The sequence below is a fragment of the Nanorana parkeri genome, unplaced genomic scaffold, assembly GCF_000935625.1.
Source record: "Nanorana parkeri isolate BGI_ZX_2015 unplaced genomic scaffold, ASM93562v1 scaffold936, whole genome shotgun sequence".
In the NCBI taxonomy this organism is placed as follows: Eukaryota; Metazoa; Chordata; class Amphibia; order Anura; family Dicroglossidae; genus Nanorana; species Nanorana parkeri.
In genome coordinates, this window is record NW_017307204.1 from 72,311 (window position 1) to 92,911 (window position 20,601).

The 20,601-nt window shown below is 41.9% G+C and overlaps 1 protein-coding gene across 1 annotated transcript in view; it reads right to left on the minus strand.

The window, feature by feature from the left end:
- Positions 1-20,601, minus strand: part of LOC108795121 (Kv channel-interacting protein 1-like) — a 176,240-nt gene that overhangs the window by 68,709 nt on the left and 86,930 nt on the right. Inside the window, exon 5 of the mRNA XM_018566314.1 lies at positions 19,831-19,901. Coding sequence (XP_018421816.1) covers positions 19,831-19,901 — 71 coding nt within the window. The remainder of the gene's footprint in view (positions 1-19,830; positions 19,902-20,601) is intronic.

Here is a 20,601-nt window from a genome sequence, read left to right on the forward strand (position 1 = left end):
GGCAGCACTACTTTCTTCACCCTAGAAGATAACAAACAAACGTGTTCCCATTCACTAAGTAAGTACTACGTAAAATTATGAGTGACTTTCTCTTGTGCAAACATAGTCTTGATGCAGCCATTTCAGAACATGTCACCAAGAACTGGATGCATTCAAATGTGAAAAGGGAGGCCATTCCATGCAATCATTTTTACACACAGAATCGCTTACCAATTTCTCCCTAATTAATTTTCACCTAAATGTTTTTCTCTAATGCAAATGAATGCAAAAAAAGCAATGCTGCATACCAATTTCCCAATCATTTAAGCAGACACCAGTTTAAAATAAACAGGTAGTTCCGGGAGTTTCTCTGCTCTCCATATTGTCCACATTTATATTTAAAAAAATGTAACAACACAATACTATACATATTTAAATATTTAACCTTTGAAGCCTCAATAGATCCAATGAGGATAAATCAGCAGGAATGATTTTAAAAATATATATATTTAAAAATATATATTTAAAAATGTATATTTTTGAAATAAGATTATATTATTTTTTTCATTTAACTTAAAGATCAACTCCACCCATTTTTTTTTTTGTATTTTGGACAGACGGGGAAGGATATTGCTTTCAGTGTCCCTATAGTGATATAAGGAAAAATACAAATATACAGTTACTGATCTTTTAGTTGCTGTCTGTGCTTTACTGTCCTGGTGATAACCGCACCCCTATTTCCTGTATGTGCATCACAAGGATAGAAGTAAAGGAAAATGTATTTATTGGAACCCTGTCCATTTCATGCAAAGTCCCCACATTAGCTAATCCTACTATGAAGCCGTCTCAGACAGCAAACTACATTTCACAGGCAGGCGCTAACCTTCCCTTCCCATAAAACAGCCAGGTAGGCAGGCAACCCCCTTTAGAACAGATAGCCAAGGAAGCTCCCCAAAACAGCCCGCTAAGTAACCATGCCAGCCCCTCCAGCAGAGTCCATCCGGCCCCATGCACAGGTCTGCTACAAGAATAACCCAAATTACTGAGGCAGCAGATTCTAACTAGAGAAACATTGAGGGATACAGGCTGACTGAGGTACACTTGAGGAAAAGAAGCAGCATTGGCTTTATTTTAAGGCATATTTAAAGGTAAATGTAAGGAATAATATTTAAAAATATTCAATCATTTACACACACATTCCATTCTAAACTATAGTAGCAAAAGCCGAAGCTTGTGTTTAGAACAAATAACATAAATGCTACCCATATTCCCCTGTCAACCCACATTGGTCGAATTACAACAGACGTATTTTCAGGGTCTTAAGGGACCTTGTAAACCTATCAAAAGAAGGTAATGTTGAGTTTGCTCTCTATTAGCAGAAACAGGGGGTGGGGATTATGGTGAACTTCAGAATCCTCTGATTAAACTTCAAGATGTTAACTTGTTTAGCAAGTCAACCTTGTCATTAGTACCCAGAGTGTATGCACTCTATGCACGAATTGGCACTTTTTTATTTTACTATTTGACCCACAGATGCGAAAGGTGCAGGTTTCTTCGGGGCCTATTCCTGACGCTGGGAGGAGATTCTGTGCCTCGAACGGGGTTCTCTGTCTCCTCCCACCCAGGAGGTGGGTTTCTCTTCGGGAGATCCCACTTGCCTAGTACTGAGGGGGACCTGTTTTGGCAGGTCCCCATAGGAAATGGTCCACGGCCTTCGGGTTGGTGGACCACCAGTCTCAACCCCTGTCAGGAGCCTTGCGCCCCGGGGGGTCGGGAAAGTAGGTCCCTTCTTTTGAAGGACCTTGCACCCTTGTGCACGTTTTTTGTGTGCTGTGATTTCACGGTTCACTTTTTTTGTTCACAGGGGGAAGTTTGATGCACGTCCACGGGCTAAAAAAAAAAATTAGTACCCAGAGTGTTATGTTTTGTTGAGCGGTAACACAGGACATTAGGTCAATGAACTGTAGAAATCATACTGTTGACAACCTTACAATCCTGGCGAGAGAAGCTTTGGAGGATCTATGTAGAAACAGGTACCTGGAGAAATGTGGTGGTGCTGGACAAGGACAAAAATAAATATTTTCTGATGTGTCAAAAATATTGAGAAACAGAAAATGGTTTAAAAAAATTACATACATGCATACATGTCTTATCTTCTACTCTTTTTTTTAAAGATTATAATCTTTACCTTGGGGTAATTAGAGCAGACTAGTCCATTCAAGAGTTGCCTTTGTTTCACAGCAACATACTGCATTAAAAACCAAAAAAAGTATTTTGTTCTTACAGTAAAATCCTTTTCTTAGAGTCCTTTGAGGAGCGCAGCTCTGAATAAATTCTGAGACGTAGGAATATGCTGCTGCCTCCACGAGAATTAGACACTAGGCCAAAATTAAAAGCCTGCCACCTAAAAAGACATAAAACCTTACACCTGCCAGTTGTAGCAAGCAACTATGAGAAGAATTGAGGGTAGGGAGGGAGTCCTCAATGGACCCAGAGAAAAGGATTTCATGGTAAGAACAAAATCCTATTTTCTCTCTTGTCCATAAATTATTAGATATAGGGACATTCAAAAGCAGCCCAAAACAGAGGGGCGGCACCACAACAACTAGAAGAACCAGTCAAACATAAAAAAGGAACTACTAAAATACACTTAAACAGCTGCCTGAAGAACATTTCTGCCAAAACTATCATAAGAGGAGGCAGAAGAAATATCAACTTTATAAAACTTTGCAAAAGTGTGAACAGAAGACCAAGTTGCAAGATTGAGTAACAGAAGCTTGGCTTTAAAATACGCACAAGGTACTAATCATCCTACTAGAGAGTGCAGAAACTGGAAAAGGAGGTTACTTATCCGGCAACTCATAAGCCTGAATGACAACCTGATTAATACACTGAAATAGTGGACCTAGAAGCCAACCAACCTTTTATAGGACCTTTAGATAAGATAAATAAAGAATCCAAACATCTAAAGGAAGCTGTGGCTGACAGATAAGCTCTGCCCTAACATCATCCAAACAATATAGAGACATTTCAAAGCGACAAGCGAAGTGAAGTACAAAGCGAAGGTAAAACAATGTCTTCAGAAATGAAAGGCTGAAACCATCATTGATAAAAAGGAAACCTTTGGTCTCAAAACTATTTTGTTTTGGGGCGTGGTTTCCACGGCAAGCGAGATGGCAGCCTAATTTCAGAGCTCCTGCCCGTCTGCACCCAAAATTAGCTTCTGAAGCGCTCCCGAAGACGACATGGGGAAGATCGGCCCGCAATATCCCCCGACGAAAGTGCCCCCCACAAAAGGGAACTCGCAAAATCCGCAAAACATGCAGGTACCGGAGATATTTCGCTCCCAACGCCACGATGCCCCTGAGACGTCACCTCCCAATATGGCGGCGACAACCTCCCGCAAGGCCCAGGCCCCGAACCACTACCCGGCAGACGACTCCTTAAATTCCTATATCAAGCATTTACCGACCCGGTCCGACCTGTCCTCCATGGCAGAGGATAATTAAAGAAACCCTATACACAGCGGTGACTGAGCTGCGGGATGACATCCGCGATATTGGCAAGAGCTTGAGTGTAGTGGAACGTGCAGGAGAGGCTAGAGATGTCGCAAAAAAAATAAATTTGTTTTTATGAAGAATCAAATAGGGTTATGTGCAAGACAAAGCAGACGACTTAGAAACCCTTTTAGCCTAGGTAATTATACCAGAAGAAACCTTTTTAGACAATAGCACTAAAAAAATCTCAAATAGGTTCAAATTAACTGATAAAACCCTGTTTAAATCCCACGGAGGATGGGGGGACTGAACAGGAGGCACTACATGTGCAACTCCCTCAATAAATATACGAATCAAAGAATTAGAAAGCAAAAAGGACTGACAAGGCAGATATTTGACCTTTTAATGGTACTGCGAGCTAAACACTGATCTACCCCCTTTTGAAGGAAAGACAGTATACACAATATAGAAAAAGCCCATGGGGAAAACTCCAAGCATTCACACCAACAAAAATACATTTTTCAAGTAGAAGATATAGTACCCTTAACCACAGTCAGAATAACAGAATCAGAAATGCCTCTATCTTTTAACACCTGGGCTGCAAAAGCCAGCGATCACAAAGTAGGATGGACGATTGGTCCCTGAGACAAGAGATCTCATCAATTAGGAAGAGACCACGGATCGTCTGCCAACAGATGATTTAGGTCAGCATATCACACCATGCAAGGCTAATCTGGAGCGACAAGAATGACAAGAGGCATGACAAGGCAAAAGAGGAAAAAAGGCATAAATCAATGTGTACTCATCCCGCTGAACTACCAAGGCATCCACTGCATCTACTGTTGGATTCCTCGCTCTGGATACAAATCTGTCCACCTTCTTGTTGTGAGGAGAAGCCAGCAGATCCACATCTGGCATTCCCCAGCACTGACTAAGTTAATGTTGTCTGCTGCATGTGCACCACCGATATGGTTGGAGCATGAAGTTCCACCCAATCCAAAATTGAATGTGCTTCCATCGTCACTGACACATTCCTTTTGCCCCCCTGGTGAATGACTTAGGCCATCACCATGGCACTGTCTGACTGGAGCAATTTCAGACAAACCCTCAACTCCGGGACATTGATTGGAAGCTATGATTCCTCTGGAGACCAAGAGGCTTGTACTGAAAGATGATCCAAAATACCCACACAAGACTGGCTTCCATTATGACAATCTTTCAGGTTATAGGAAGAAACAATGCAAGGGATGTCAATTACCACAACAGAGACATCCTGGCCTAGGCACTCAATCTGATCATCCTGTGCCGCAATAGAGGAGACTTGTCACGCGCTGTAAGAATGTTCCTCTGTAAAGTTCAGGAATGGATTTGAGCAAATGGTACCTCTTCAAAGGTGAACAGCATTAAACCAAGTACTCTTTTACAGCTCTTATCCTAAGAAAGGATCGGTGACAAGACTGAAGCAACCGAAACTGATCCCTCAATTTCATTAGTTGGTCCTGAGGAAGGAACCCTTCATTTGAAAGGTATCTAACAGAAGACCCAAATACAGCAAGCAGTGAAATGGAATTCGGGACAATTTCTCGATGTTCAGAATCCATCCAAAGTCCTCCAAGGTTCGCAGTACTATCAATACATTGAGACTGTTAGTGAAATGAAAGGTCATCTAAGTATCCAGAAATCAGAATACCCCTGCGAAAAAAGAGCCCCAGAACCAGAGCAAGGACTTTTGTAAATACCCTTGGTGCTGAGGCATGCCTGGAAGGAAGAGTAACGAATTGATAATGAAGGTTGTCTACAGCAAAATGAAGTAAATGCTATTGACCCGGGAATATAGGAATGTGTAGATATTCATCCTTTTATCTATGGAAACCCAAAAATCTCCTTGTTGAAGAGAGGCGACAACCAATTGAATGGATTCCATCCTGAATTTGTGAATATGGACAAATGCATTGAGTGCTTCTAAGTCCAGAATTTGTCGAAGGCCTCTATTGTGTTTGAGAACCGTAAACAGGTTTGAGTAAAAGCCTTGCAAATGTTATTCCACAGTTACAGGAATTGAACTTGACCTAGAACTGCACAAAAATGGTTTGTCTGGCGCAGCTGAGACATGGGAAGCCGGGACGCAAAGAATCAAGGAGGAAGGATATAAAACTATGTTGTAACTGGTGGAAACCACCTACCAAACCCAAACATCTGAAATTTGAGCTGCCCACGTCTCCATAAATACCATCAGGTGTTCGCCTACCTGAGATGGAAATGGTGGGGGTCGGCCTTCATGCTGAAGTGGACTTTTATGAAGGCTTGGAGGTTTTTGATTGCCAAGGACTTCAAGAGGAGCTTAAAAAAGACTTTACATTGTCAGATGTTTTTTGAGATTGGGAAAAGAAACCCTCTCATAGCCCTTTTAATAATCTAAACCAATGTAGCTTCAAAATGACAATCTCTGTGGGGTAAATGCAAAAGTCTCTTTTTGCACTGGGGTTCCACCGACCAGCTCTGCATATCCAAATGGAGGAAACCTATACGGAACAACAGATGACAATCGATGAAAAACTGATGGAAGCAGCTAAAAGGCCGTAAGAGTTTCCTGAAAGTTTTACAGACATAACACTGTATGCTGACTTGTCTCTGCGTACACTTTTCCCAATTAAAAAAATTGGTCACTATAACAAGCTCTAAAGAACCATAAGATACCCTATCAAAAGGGTTACCCTATCAAACTATTCATATCGTGTCATGGCAAATTCTATTTGATTAGATAACAAAACAGAAGGTATGGATCTACTGAGGAAGGGGGACATAGTCCCAGATAATGGTTTAACATGTGCTACCACTAAACCACTAACCAATGTTACGTCAATCTTTTGCTTTTTCGTGGGTCAGTTTGGGGCTTAAATATCTTGGCATTACTCTCCCCTCCAACCTGAATTTACTGTATGATTTAAATAACAAATCCTTATTGGCATTTATACATCGCAAATTGGAAGATTGTCTCGTCTCAACCATACTTGGTTTGGACAGCTGGCTTTATTCAAGATGGATATTCTGCTGAGACTCCTTTATTTCTTTCAAATGGTTCAAGTAGATTTGCCCTCCACCTTTTTTTGCTCGCTACGCTCATATATCTTGTGATGTATCTGGTTTAAATCTACGGCGAGAACTTGCTATACTGTCCCCTTCAGACATAAGCAATACGGCGGAGTTGGTCTGCTGCAGATTGAGTTATACTACAAGGTGGTTTTGCTCACTAGACTACTTGATTCCAATTTTCATTCCTCTGAGAAGCTGTGGGTGCATTTATACTCTCATTTCACCTTTACCTCCAACTTCACTGCCATGGTTGGATTCTTTTCTTCGCCCTCCCCGTAGATCCCTGCCTTTCTAGATCCCATTTCTACTACGCTGGGACCTACTCATTAAAAAATTTCCTCTCTCTTCTCATTCCGGCCCCCTTACCGGAAACCCAGAATTTCCTCCGGCTCTTAATCACCAATGTTTTTTGAAGTGGGACATATCCTCTTTTTTCCCATTTGTTCGGCATTAATGGGTCAGGATCTTAGCCCTCTTTCAACTCTATTAACTGACTCTGACAGGACACCTGGAAGATGGTTGGAATATTTTTAAGTTACGAGATTTCTGTTTAATCCAATGGCGTTGTTCTCTTGACAGGGATCTCTCGGATTTTGAACGTATTGACTCACAAACTTTCTATGGCCAGTGTCTTTCAGGAACTTCATTTTAAGATTCTTTCCCGATAATATTACTGTCCCACCCGTTTACATGCTATCTATTCTTCGGTGTCTGATCTTTGTTGGCGATGTCTCTCCGAACGGGGCTTAGTGCTAAATTTGGTGGAGATGTCCGGGCAATAAACATTTCTGGTCTTCCATCTTTGACACTTATGACTGGTATTACTGTAGATGGTTCCCTACAGTAACTGGTATTACTGTAGATGGTTCCCTACAGTAACTGGTATTACTGTAGATGGTTCCCCACAGCTGGCTCTTCTGTCAATGTTGCTGGGTTCTTTTAAGTCGGCAAAAAAAGAGGTTACTACGGTTTTTCATACTGGCTGCCAGGGCGGTTATACAGACATTTGGAAATCACAAATCAGTCTCTCCTTGACAGACTGGATTGCTGAAATGCACTCTATTTGTAGGCTGGAGGAATTGTCTGCCACCTTACATGATCGTCATACGCAATTTTATGAGGTGTGAAGCACTTGGTTCCACTTTTGCACTAAGAAGGACCTATGTGGGTTACTCGATGATGACTAAATTTATTCTATGCGATATCTTGAGTGTAGCTTTGGGACCAGTTTACACATCCCCATTTATTTTTCTTTCTTCCTCCATTTCTCTTTCCTTTTCTCTTCTTATCTAATTTTTGTTTTGTTTTTGTCGTTTTCTTCCTTTTTTCTCTTCTTCTTTTCTGCCCTATCACTTCTTGTTTTTCATGCTTTCATCAAGGCTTGTTGCTAATGTTTATTCTTGTGCAACAACAGGTTATATCATTTTCTTGTTAATTCATCATATGGCCAACAGTCTTACGTTTGCTGAGATTATGTCATTCAGTAATTTTGTACTTCTGCATGCCTTGTACTTTATTGTCTGTATTTGGATTCTGTTCTTTTCTTTGATTGTTTCAATAAAAACAAATTACATAAAAAAAGTTTTAGTTTCCTGGAGAATCAGCTGGTCCCCTAAGCACTGGTCCTGACTTCCTGTTTTAGAGTGACTGCTTTCTCAAGCAGAGTGCTATGCAGTCATCCTTGTGTGTGCTGGTAAGCTGTGTGTGTCTCCAGAAACACACAGGAAATCAAGCTACTCTCTACCCCACTGGTCCCCTCTCCTCCCTTCTCCATTCTAGCAGATGAACTGTTGCTGGAGTCTGCACTGTCCTTTGTGAACTTGCACTGGACAGGAAGTTCAGGGAAGCTAAGCTGGGAGACCTGGAAGCAGCTGTTGAGAAACATGATGATTGTAAGTGTTTTGGCAAAAATGTCAAGCAATGGTTTGTTGGGCAACATATTTGTTTGATCTGGATTCATTATTGAAAAAAGTTTGAGTGTAATACTACTTTCAATTATTGTTACAGTGATTTATATAATCTAAATGATAATGACTCCATACCTCAGCCCTTGGCATAAATTATTTTACATTTTGTTGACAAAATCCATCTGCTCTGCATTTCAGAGAAACATCTACAACAATTCTTTTTGATAGAAGAGAATGTTAAAATTATTAAGGTTTTTCCTCTTCATATGTCCCCTCAGGGGAGTATTATCAACATTTTAAGGTTTTTTAACTTGCTGCTTCTTCCCTCCAGAGATGCTTAAAGCTACTGTAATTACAGTACGTACACCTGGGAAAGAGCCGATGAGGCCATTGAACTTTAGACCTACCGTATATCTTTATTAAATTCTGACATGAAAATATTCACTAAAATTATATTGAACAGGCTGTTAAATGTTTTACCATTACTTATTCAAGCATACCAAGTAGGTTTCATTAAAGGGAGACAGGTTCCTGATGCCACTAGATGTATACTACACGTGATGTGCTATGTGGAGACTCATCAGGTGCCTTCTCTGATCCTCGCTTTGGATGTGGAGAAGTCATTCAATAACATGCAATGGGGCTACCTATAGAGTGCCTTAAACCAGTTTGTCTTTGAATGCAACATTTTATTGGGCATCTTGCTACTTCATAATTCTCATTCAGTATAAGTTTATACTGGTATTTAGTTTATACTAGTTTATACTCTGTTTACAGGTGAGAACTACAATCTGTCACACATCATGAGGAAGGCCACAGCCCACCCCGCATCCAGAGTAGTGCTCAGAAGACCACAGACACGCCTAAACACGCTGGGGGTCTGCAGGATGAACCATGCAAGCTTGCCCTGGAGCAAGTAAACTCTCAATTACTGTTGGCGAATACTACCTGCAACTCTTTTTTAACCCCGTCCCATCCAGCGGTTGTAATTAAATGGCCGTGCAGGTCACTCAGCTGTCGTCAGATCGCTTCTATGGGCCGGAAGATGGGGAGGAGAGTGACAAACGTGCACTCGCAGATCTCCTCCCCGCTCTATGGGACCCTGAGTGATGCAGATTACATCACTTCCGGTCCCATAGCTGTCATCCCAGCAATAAACTATTTAAATTATTGAGTGTAATGAGCACACCGCTCAGGGTTCTGTGCTTGGTCCCATATTGTTCAACCTATTTATTAACGACATCGGGGAGGGTGTGAATAGCCATGTTTCAGTGTTTGCCGACGATACAAAAATAGGGAGGGTATTAGAAACGGATCTAAACAGTATAACATTACAGGAGGACCTGCATAAAATAGGGGAGTGGGCAATAATATGGCAGATGAGGTTTAATGTCGATAAATGCAAAGTAATGCACTTTGGAAATAAAAATAAGCAAATGGGTTATACAATTATGGGTATGCCACTAGGGAAGTCAGAAATAGAAAAAGATTTGGGGGTCATTGTAGACCACAAACTGAATGGTAGCTTGCAGTGCCAGGCTGCTGTAAACAAAAAGCAAGTAGGGTCTTGTCCAGTATTAAGAAGGGGATGTATTGCAGAGACAAGTCTATAATTGTGCCACTTTATAGATCGCTGGTTCGGCCTCATCTGGAGTATGCGGTCCAGTTTTGGTCACCAGTACTAAGAAAAGATGTGCTTGAGCTGGAGAGCGTCCAGCGGAGGGCAACCAAACTAATTAGGGGAATGGAGGACCAGAGCTATGAGACAAGACTACTAAATTTAAATATGTTCACGTTGTAAGTAAGGAGATTAAGGGGGGGATATGATTTTCATGTACAAGATGTTAAATGGTGACAGCAACATTAGCAACAAACTCTTTAAGATTAACTCCATTACAAAAACTAGAGGTCATCACCTAAAATTGGCCACCGGCAGTGTGGAATTGTTCAAGAAACTTTTGGATGATTTCCTGAGGGACCGTAATATACAGGGGTACAAGTACTCCTAAGAATGAGATGATACATGGACCTATAAAGGTTGGACTTGATGGACTTATGTCTTTATTCAACCTCAAATACTATGTAACTATGTAACCATGAAGCGATCTGCACTGCAATAGCTTATTTAAAGTGGGAAGGTGATACTAGGGGTCTTTTGGACCCCTTAGTATCACCTAAAAGAGTACCTGCCACTGCCAATATGCTATCACATGGGGGGCTTGTAAGATCCTCTATGTGACAGCAATTAAAGTCAAGTAAAAAAAACTGTTTTTCAAAATAATATTAAGTGAAATAAATGTAAAAATTATTGTAAAACATTTTTTAAAGTCCCTGCCCCCGCAAGCACCAACGTCTTCACGTAAACACACATCACGTGCGCCTAGGTATGAAACCGATGATTGTGCTACACATGTTGATTATCGCCCCTGTACGCCAGAGTGAGAGCAATCATTTTTGGGACAATATTTACGCGTATCTCTAAACTGATGACCTGTAGTGGCTTATAAAGCGTAGTCTATGGACTTTTTGGGGTACTGAAATTTGACGCTGTTTCACAGACGCACAATTTTTATAACCTGGGCATGTTAGGTATCTATTTACTCGTTGTAACCTCATCTTTTATATTTTTTAGAAAATGGGTGTTTTGTGTTTTGGGGCACTAAATTTAACTTAAGTGCATTTTGCACTAAATTTTTGGGTCTGATAATAAGTTGCGCTAATATCATGCAACATATCATCCACCCCCAAAAACCTAAAACACATGTCGGGTGCGCCTACATACGAAAACGTGGATTGCGCCACTCATGTTACATATCACTGCAGAGTAAGAGTAATAATTCTAGGACCATCAATCACAGCACTAAACTGATGAGTGGTTAAAGCTTATAACGCATTGACTATGGCCAAGTTTGTGTATGAAAGGTTTTTTGCAATTTTTGCGGGCGCATGCAATTTTAAGGCTTGACATGTTTGGTGTCTATTTACCCAACGTGACCCCATCTTTTATATTTTACAAAAAAATTGGGTAATAGTATAGGTTTCATAACATAACGTAGGAAAAACAGTTGTTTTTGTCAACATTTTCAGCACTTTTTTCTTTATATAGTAAAAATAAAAAAACTAGTGATTAATAAATACCACCAAAAGAAATCTCTATCTGTCCCAAAAAATTATATAAAATTAATTTCCATACAGGACTGCATGATTGAATAAATGTCAGTGCTGAATACAGAAAAATGGCCCGGACAGGAAGGGGGTGTAACATCCCGGTCTTTAGGTGGTTAATGGGTAAAATAGATAAAGTCAAGGTGAATATCAGCCTGTTCAGACAGAAAATGCAAAATATGAGAGATAGGTAGCCGAAACAGAATGTGTGGAGAGTCAAAACTATAGTTCTACATCGGTTTCCTTATATTTAACCTGTTCTACAAACCAACTTTGTTGAGTGCCCCTTTCTTGTGTATGGTATTAACCAGGGCTGGATTTCCCACAAGGCCAACTGAGGCCCGGTCTCGGGGGGCGGCAGGGTGCAAAGGGGCGGCAGCGGTGTGGAACTTCTATCTTCCGACGTCTGGCACATGAGGTTCCAGGCGTCGGGCGGGTATTTGGTTTCTACATTTAGCCCTGAAGAGCAGGAAAGCTGCTAAGCTGCTTGTTCATTTACAAGTGATCTTAGCAATGTTGCTGAGATCACTTGTATGCAGCCTGCAGGTCTGTCCCCTCCCGATGCTCCCCCGCCAGCCGTCTCTCTCCGGAAATGGAGATCCCCTCTTCAGGATGGAGAGCGGAGAGCAGAGCGGTGAACATCCATTCTCCTCTCTGCTCCATGTAAACAGTGAGAGGGGAGAGCTGCACTCACAGCCTTCCCCTCTCAGCTGTCACAGGAGTTTCAGCACAGTGCTGGGCTAGCCTAGAACTCCTGTATTGAATGTATCAACGATGTATCAACATTTGGAAAATGGCTCATAAGAATCAACTATGATGGTACCTTACTCCAAATAGGATATCTATGTTGCATCTAGCTACCCTAGATGCAATATGTGTTGGAGAGGCTGTGATCAGGTTGGCACCCTTCTTAACACCTTCGGGCTGTGCAAAAATGTGTGCAGCTAATGGAATTCAGTGTTCCATCTCATCTCAGATGCTACAGGATACTTTGTGACTCCCTCTTCAGAATTGGTGCTTTTGAGTATTGTCATAGATTAGATCCTTACAATATTTACACCATTGAACATACCGATACTCTTTGCAGATAGACTCCAGATATCTGCAAAACAGAAAATGATAGCTGCTCCAAGTATAGTGGAAGTGGATGTGAGTTAGATAAAGAGTGTATATGTTAAAGAATGACTGCTTATAAATTGGGTCTACAAAAATTCATACACAGCAGGACTACAGAAGTCATGTGCCACTGGTATAGGGTGTTATAACATCAGTTACAAGAATATTTTACTAGAGCAAACAAACATGTTTGACCTAACACACTCTGAGTACTGAGTACTTTATAGGTTTAACCAAACCGGACTACTCTGGACACTTTTTATTATTTTAGGTTGTTTTTAAACACAGTATATCCTTTTTGTATTTATATTACTATAAAATCTCTTTAACCACTTGAAGACCTTATGTTTACACCTCTTTCCTGGCGAGGCCATTTTTCAGTATTCAGCGCGAAATCGCAGAAAACGACCACACCCAGAATTGACCCTGGGCAACGTTTTAAACGCTTTTACTGCTCATCAGTTTAGTGTTATCAGAAATGAATGGCCCTAAAATCATTTCTCTCACTCCGACATTCGCGGCGATATGTAACATGTGCGGCGTAATGGGAGCAATCGTTGTTTTCACACATAGGCACTCCTGACACATGTTTGCGTTTGTATGTGGGGGGGCTTTAAAAAAAATGTGCTATTTTACATTTTTTTATTTTTCATTTTTTTAAGCTTCTTTATTTTCTTATGCTTTCATTTTTTTACACTTTTTTTTTACACTTAACTTTATTGCTATCACATTGGGGGCTAAGAAACTCCTATGTGATAGCCAATTCACATGAGAGGTTCTCTTTTTGGACCATAAGGCATCTCCAAGACCCCTAATATCACCTAGGGACCGCAAGAGAAGCTGATGAAGCACAGATCTGCTTCACCAGCTTCTCACCAGCTTCTGTACCGGAGAGTGACAGAGGAATGTCAGAAGTGATGTAATATACATGTAATATACATCACTTCCTGAATTCGGGGACAGGAGTGGAGATCAAAGGGAGATTGTGTACTGAACTCCCTTTGATCTCCACTGACAGCATCGCTGTGCCGCTGCCAGCAGCGATGGAGGTACGGGGGGGGGCGCACACCCGCAGCTAGTACAAACGATCGGGCGTTCTCCCGCTCCTATAAGGCTCTCGTTTGGCCGTTGAGGAACGGCCATGGACGAGAGGTGATTAAAGTGTATTTACACTTTTGCAGTCAAATTTTTTTTTATAAATTCTTTATTGAACAGTTCTGTCATATAACAGCGAACAAGGGTAAACGTGTCATATCATTTCACATCAGAAGTACTGAGAACTCAGATAATTGTAATAAGCACAGAGGCCAACTACGACTTTGCAAACATTGATCTTACGTCTAGCCCCCGCTTTCGCGGAGGCCTTGCCAGTATTGAAATAGCTCGCACTACCACCGTGTGCGGACCAGATGCGCTGCCAGTGACATTCAGTGGTCCGCCCGACATGGCATGTCGTTCATATTGGGATCAGCGTAGTGGTCTCTGATATAGGTCGGGAGGTGGGTGTGGAAAGGGAGGGTGACATACAATGGGTGGACAGGGGGTTTGGGGAAGGGAGGAAGCAGGAGGGGGGGAGCAAGCTAGGATCGTGACTGCTTTCCTCAGGAGGCCATGATGTGTTGGTATTCGGTTGTTGCAGTGAATTCATCCCAGTAAAACACCATCGACCAGAAACGTGTTTCTAGCCCATCCCTTGCAGTCAAATTTTAGGAAAAGCCCTCCATATGTTCGCTATGTGTTCCTATTTAAACAGCATACTGAAAAATAACTTACCTTTTTGTTAAATCAGGCAAGATGGCTGATTCCAAGTTTTTCTTAGCCCTTTCACATTGGTCTGTCCCAATGGAAAGTCTTGGGACTGAAATTTGAGGATTATGTTTATCTGATAAGCTCCATTAACATACAATACAAGCCACCTCTGAATGGACAAGATCCCTCACCCATCACCTAGCCCCTCGTAACATGTAAAAGAAAGTTAGAAGAAATTTTAACCCTTAAAACCCTATCCCAAGTTAAAGCTATTTAAACTGCAAGAAGCATTTTTTTGGCTTATGCTATGTGAATTGGAATATGTAACAAATGGAAAATAGGTGTTATCTCAAATTGGCTGTGAAAGTGGAAATACACTTTAAAGGAGGTGATCATAGATATGGTTTTGCAATCTTCTATGTAATGTAAGGTATTTCTTTAGGTTGCTGACCTTTGAAAGTATAGAGCAGCTTATGTTTAATTCTATGTATATGATCTGAAAGCTTAGTGGATTTATACATATCTGTACGCAAAATGTATTTATTTTTTTATTATTTTCTGTACTGCTAAACCTCAATAAAACATACTGTATTTGTAAATAAAAAATCTCAGATCCTCCTCATTTTCCCATTTAGCACTGAAAACGTCCAGTAGACTCATTGATCACAAATAGTCATCTAATTAAGCCATCTAGAGAAGTACAGAAAGTACAAAGAATATTGGAAAAAATTAAACAATCAAATGAAAATGGAGTGTTAGTTCACACCACAAAGTCCGTGTTCCAGTGCGTTTGGCCTCTGGACCGCAAGCCGTCCAGCTCCCTGCATTCATGGGCGGGAGGGGACGTGGCGGTGCATTGAAGTCAATGGCACAGCAACCATGCCCCTCCCGCACTGCGATTGCCCGCACCTGGAATGCAGGCACATTAGTGCCTGCATTCTAGTCCAGTGCGATCTGTAAAAATAATGCAAGCACTATTTTTGCAGATCGCACTGGACAGGGATGCAGGCACTGATATGCCTGCGTACCCAGCGCAGGCAATCACAGTGCGGGCGGGGGGCATGGCTGCGGTGCCATTGACTTCAATGCACCGCCACACCCCCTCCCGCCCCTGAACGCAGGGAGCCAGCCAGCTTGCGTTCCAGATGCCGAACGGACTGGAACGCAGAGTTTGTGGTGTGAACCGGCCCTAAAACTCCATAAAATGTTTGCTTATTTAACAAATAATGGGTAGAGTTTTGAGACCAGATTTGTTTTGAAGCCAACAGTTGCAACACAGCTATCTGTATTGCATGTACTCGGTATTAAAAACAGGGGAAAGAGAAGAAACAACAAGTACAAAAACATGCATTTGCATGCATTCAAAAAATGACTCAGATTATGAAACCAAGCTTTAATACTTTTTTGTCTTTCCTAATCTTTAACAATATTTGCCGACATCCCAACCTGCAAAACCTTATTTCAGGGAGATGCCCTTCTCATTTCAGGGAGGTACCTTCTCTGTTTTTTTTTTTATTTTGACAGCGGCCGTCGGCCACCTTCACAATAAAAAAACATAAAACTAAATAGCAGGGGAATGAATAGCTAGGCTGCTATTGGTCATTTCAAATTGCAATAGCCAATAGCAGGCTTGCTCTTGTACCCACCCACTGCTGCTGTCAATAAGCAGAGGAGCACCTCAGGTCCACCTCTGCTGATTGACAGCAGCAGCATATAATATTAATAATGGGAGCCGCTATCTAAAAGCGGGAGACTCCCGGACTTGGGATGTCTGTATTTGGTCTTGAATATTAGTATGACCCACTGCATATGTGTGTGCCCCCTAATGGACTCCTCAAAACAAACAGGCAGCTCTTGTAGTCAGCAGTCAGACCTTTAACTTAGCAGCATTTTCCTACAGCAGAGAGAAAAAGAGAGAGCCCTGAGCATCAGTCAGCTCTTATACAATGTATATAAAGGTCTGTGCACACCAAAAAACTAAAAACAAGGTTTGACTACAAGGTAAGATGTGGGCCTACAAATGGAGGCTTATTCCCACCCAAAGCCTCTGAGCACCAGGACCCAGAAAAAGATTCATTGGGATTCTGGGAAAATGTATTTCTCACTATCAGTCAAAGCTTAGAGTCTCTTACCATGTGAGGAACATGATGATTTTAGGACAGTAGTAAAGTACCAGAGCCTGGTCACAGCTGCAACCACTGTGCCCCTGGTAGCTCTGCCACTGACACCAAGCTGTAAAGGGACTACAAATCTCAGCAATACATTATACAACAATGCCGAACACTACCAGCTATAGAGGAGTACAAATCCCAGCAATACATTATTCAGCAATGCAAAATACCATCATCAAAGCGGACTACAAATCCCAGCAATACGATGTACAGCAATGCAGAATAATACCATCAGCTTGTCAGGGTACCACCCTGACTTAACTGGTTTGCAGCCTTCTGGCTTGGCTGCCATTTCACCCACCTGTGATTCCTCCTTTATCTGAGCAAACTGTTTAACATTGCTCACTACTCCCAGGCTCCCTCTTATGGCCAAACAGGGAGCATCATCTGAGAGAGCCAGATGGGAGTTTCCTGTCTCTGAGTGATGATGTCACACCACTCACTATTTAAACCACTCAGTCCAGTCTTTCCTGCTAGCGCATTCCTGCTGCTCAGTGTATCCTGATTCCGTGTATGACCCGATCTTGGCTGACATCTCCTCTGGTTCCTGCTCCTGGCTTGTTCCTGACAACGCTGATTTCTGTGTTCCTGCTCCTGGCTTGTTCCTGACAATGCTGATTTCCGTGTTCCTGACCTGGCTTGTAAGAACACCACTCCGGCTCCTGACCTTGGCTTGTTCCTGTTTATGATTTTTGCTTGTTCCTGTGGACACTTTTCTTAATAAAGTATTTTTAACTAGCACCTTATGCTTGTCTGGTAATTAATGTACTCTGACACAGCTATATAGAGGACTACAAATTCCAGCAATAATTTATACAGTAATACATAATAATATTTTGCTACATACTCTGTGCTGCTGCTCTGCTCCAGGGTGCCGGCCTGGTGTCTCGGGCAGAGGGTTTTAGGAGCGGTGCAAAGGGTCTCAGGAGGGTTGCAGAGGGTTTCTCAGGAGGGGTGCAGAGGGTCTAGGAAGCGGTGCAGAGAATCTCAAGAGGGGTGCGGAGAATCTCTGGAAGGGTGTAGAGGGTTTTAAGAAGGGTGCAGAGGGTCTCAGGAGGGGTGCATAGAATCTAAGGAGGGGTGTGGTGGGTCTTAGGAAGGTTGCAGAGCGCCTCAGGAGGGTTGCAGAGGGTCTTAGGGGGGTGTGGAGTGTCTTAGAAGAGATGCAGACCGACTTTACAGAGGGGGTGCCACCAAAATGACTGTCGGTGCCACCCCCTGTAATGGTGTCATCCATCAGTGGGGGGCCGCACCCTCCTCGTGATGTCACTACACACAGCACCTGACCCCTGAGAATCTGTGGAACTACCAGAAGTCATCCCCCGGGACTGTTAGAAGCAGACTTTGCCCATCTCTGGCTTACAATGCAGTCAGAGAAGTAAACAATAGTAATGACAGCTCGTGCTGGCAGCAGCCACACACTTCTGTACAATAGATGGAGCCCCTGTCACCAGTGTCTCCATCAGGGCAGGGTGGGAGAGGACAAAGAGGAACATAGATGGAAATTCGACTGCTATTGAAACTGAGACCCTCCCTCCCACACAGTGTCAGTGCTCTCAAAGCGGGGTCCGAAGGGTATGGCAGGCAGGTGTGAATCTCAGAAGGGCTGCAGTGGTGAGAAGGGATGTGACGGTCAGTGGGGGTGCTGGCACTGTCTCTGCGGGCGCTCGGAGGTATCCACAAAGCCGCTGGTATTGACACTTAGTATCGGGGCATTTTCATGCCCAGTATCAGCACCGACACCGGTAGATACGAATAAAAGTCCTTCAGTTCTAAATGGTTGTTTTTGCCCCCTTATTGGCGTACTGTCCACCCAGACCATGGCACATACCAGGTCTGTGTATGTTTGTGTTGTTGTCTATTTTTGCTTAGTACACAGGATAGAAACATTAGGCAGTGGGCTTTCCGGTCATCAGCAGGTTTGTGCCAGACATGCGCTTTCCGGTCCCAGGTAAGTAGACTCCGATTACAAGTTTAAGACTAACTTGTTAGCCTGTATTTGTGGGAGGAGTCTGGGGCCCTCTTAAGCCGCCCGTTTCAGGCTTTCGGGTACACAGGGATCCGACGGCGCGACCCGCCCTCCCAATCCCTCAGTTGTCTTACTTCATACTCAGGGTATGACCCCTTATTGGTGTACTGTCCCCCCGGACCATGGCACATCCCAGGTCTGTATGTTTGTGTTGTTGTCTATTTTTGTTTAGTACACAGGATAGAAACATTTACCATAGGCAGCAGGCTTTCCGGTCGTCAGCAAGTTTGTGCCATGCATGCACTTTCCAATAACGCGACGCTCGGCGAGGTAAGTAAGAAGAAACTGACTCGAGTATGACGCTGACTCGAGTATAAGCCGAGGGGGGCACTTTTCAGCAAAAAAAATGGGCTGAAAATCTCGGCTTATACTCGAGTATATACGGTATATAGATATAGATATGTATATATAGATATATACATATATATCTATATATACATATCTATATCTATATATATATATATATTAGGTTATCAAAAATTGAAAGCTTTAAATTTCAGAGTTCTTTCAAAACGTCTTTTTCAGAAAAAAAGTAATGGCTTCATAATTTCGACTGAGCCGAAGTTACACCCAAAGTGGGGCGAACAGCAAATGACAGCTGGGCAGAGCCAGCCATGATCTCACAGCTGATTCCGCCCAGGTGTAATGACAATCAGCGTCCCCAAATGACCTGGGGACGCTGATCTGTCATTAAACAATAACAACTGGGCTGAGCCGGCCGGAAGTGGTGCATTATCTGACAGAAATGCCAATATTTTTGGCCATGACTGTATATATGTATAATCGCTGCTGCCAAATCTAGTTGGTAGTATTAGTATAAGCCAATGTTTTTTCTTAGTGGATAGCTTTCTTATGGTGGCAGGGTCCTGTATACAATTGATCTAGTGAGGGTTTGTCAGTCCGTGTCAGTGTTCTCCTGTCCAATTACTAATGTTTGGCCCAAATAAGTACAACATTGGAGGTGTCTACAACTGTACATAAGTAGTGCACAATCATGCAATGCTTAGAACATGCTTATGTAACAATAGGAAAATACTGATTGTATTGCACATGCATGATTTTATTGTCTAATTTTTGTAATTGCACAGGTATAAACTGGCCTAAATTATATATAATCTACTTACCTCAAATTTAACTGATCCTGACTGATCCGCATCGAATGCATTGAAGAGATAATGTGCGTACATACTTGCATCTGTAGAATAACAATGCAATTATTAATTTGGAATTAAAATTAACTCTGAGTTACAGATAACTTCATCAGCACTTAGCATATAATTATAAACAGTTACAAAAGACTGGAATCATTAAACAGTCAGTAAAAGGTTGCCTGTGACATGTATAATGTATGAAATTGTTTTTTGTACTTTCAAAATGATTCATTATTGATATGCAAGTTTTTCTTTCATGTGAGTGCAAACAAAACTGGTAGTATGGAATCTAAAAAAATACCATGCATTTTAAGCAGATAATCCTTGAAAAGTAATGAACAGTATGTATGTTCTGCACTACACTATGTAGAGATTAACTTGCATATACTTTCAGGAATCATATACCACCTCCAACATTGTCTTGTAACCTAGGCACACATGTTTACCACATGTTTACTGATAAATTATTATCCACCAATCATTATCAATAAACATCTTCGCACATATTCAAAGATTTATTTTTTCTGCATATTAAATTCATGTACGAAAGGGGCCACTTAGGGCTAATGCTCCAGAGTTTGTGCCAAGGGTGAGAGAAGAAGAAGAAAACCTGAAAGAAATGCCTTCAAATCCCACAGCCTTAACTTTTAGGAGATAAATGTCACTTTATATGGACCATAGTTAATGTGAAAATGACAGTACAATAATCAACAGTATAGCACAATTTGATACAATAAGCCCCCC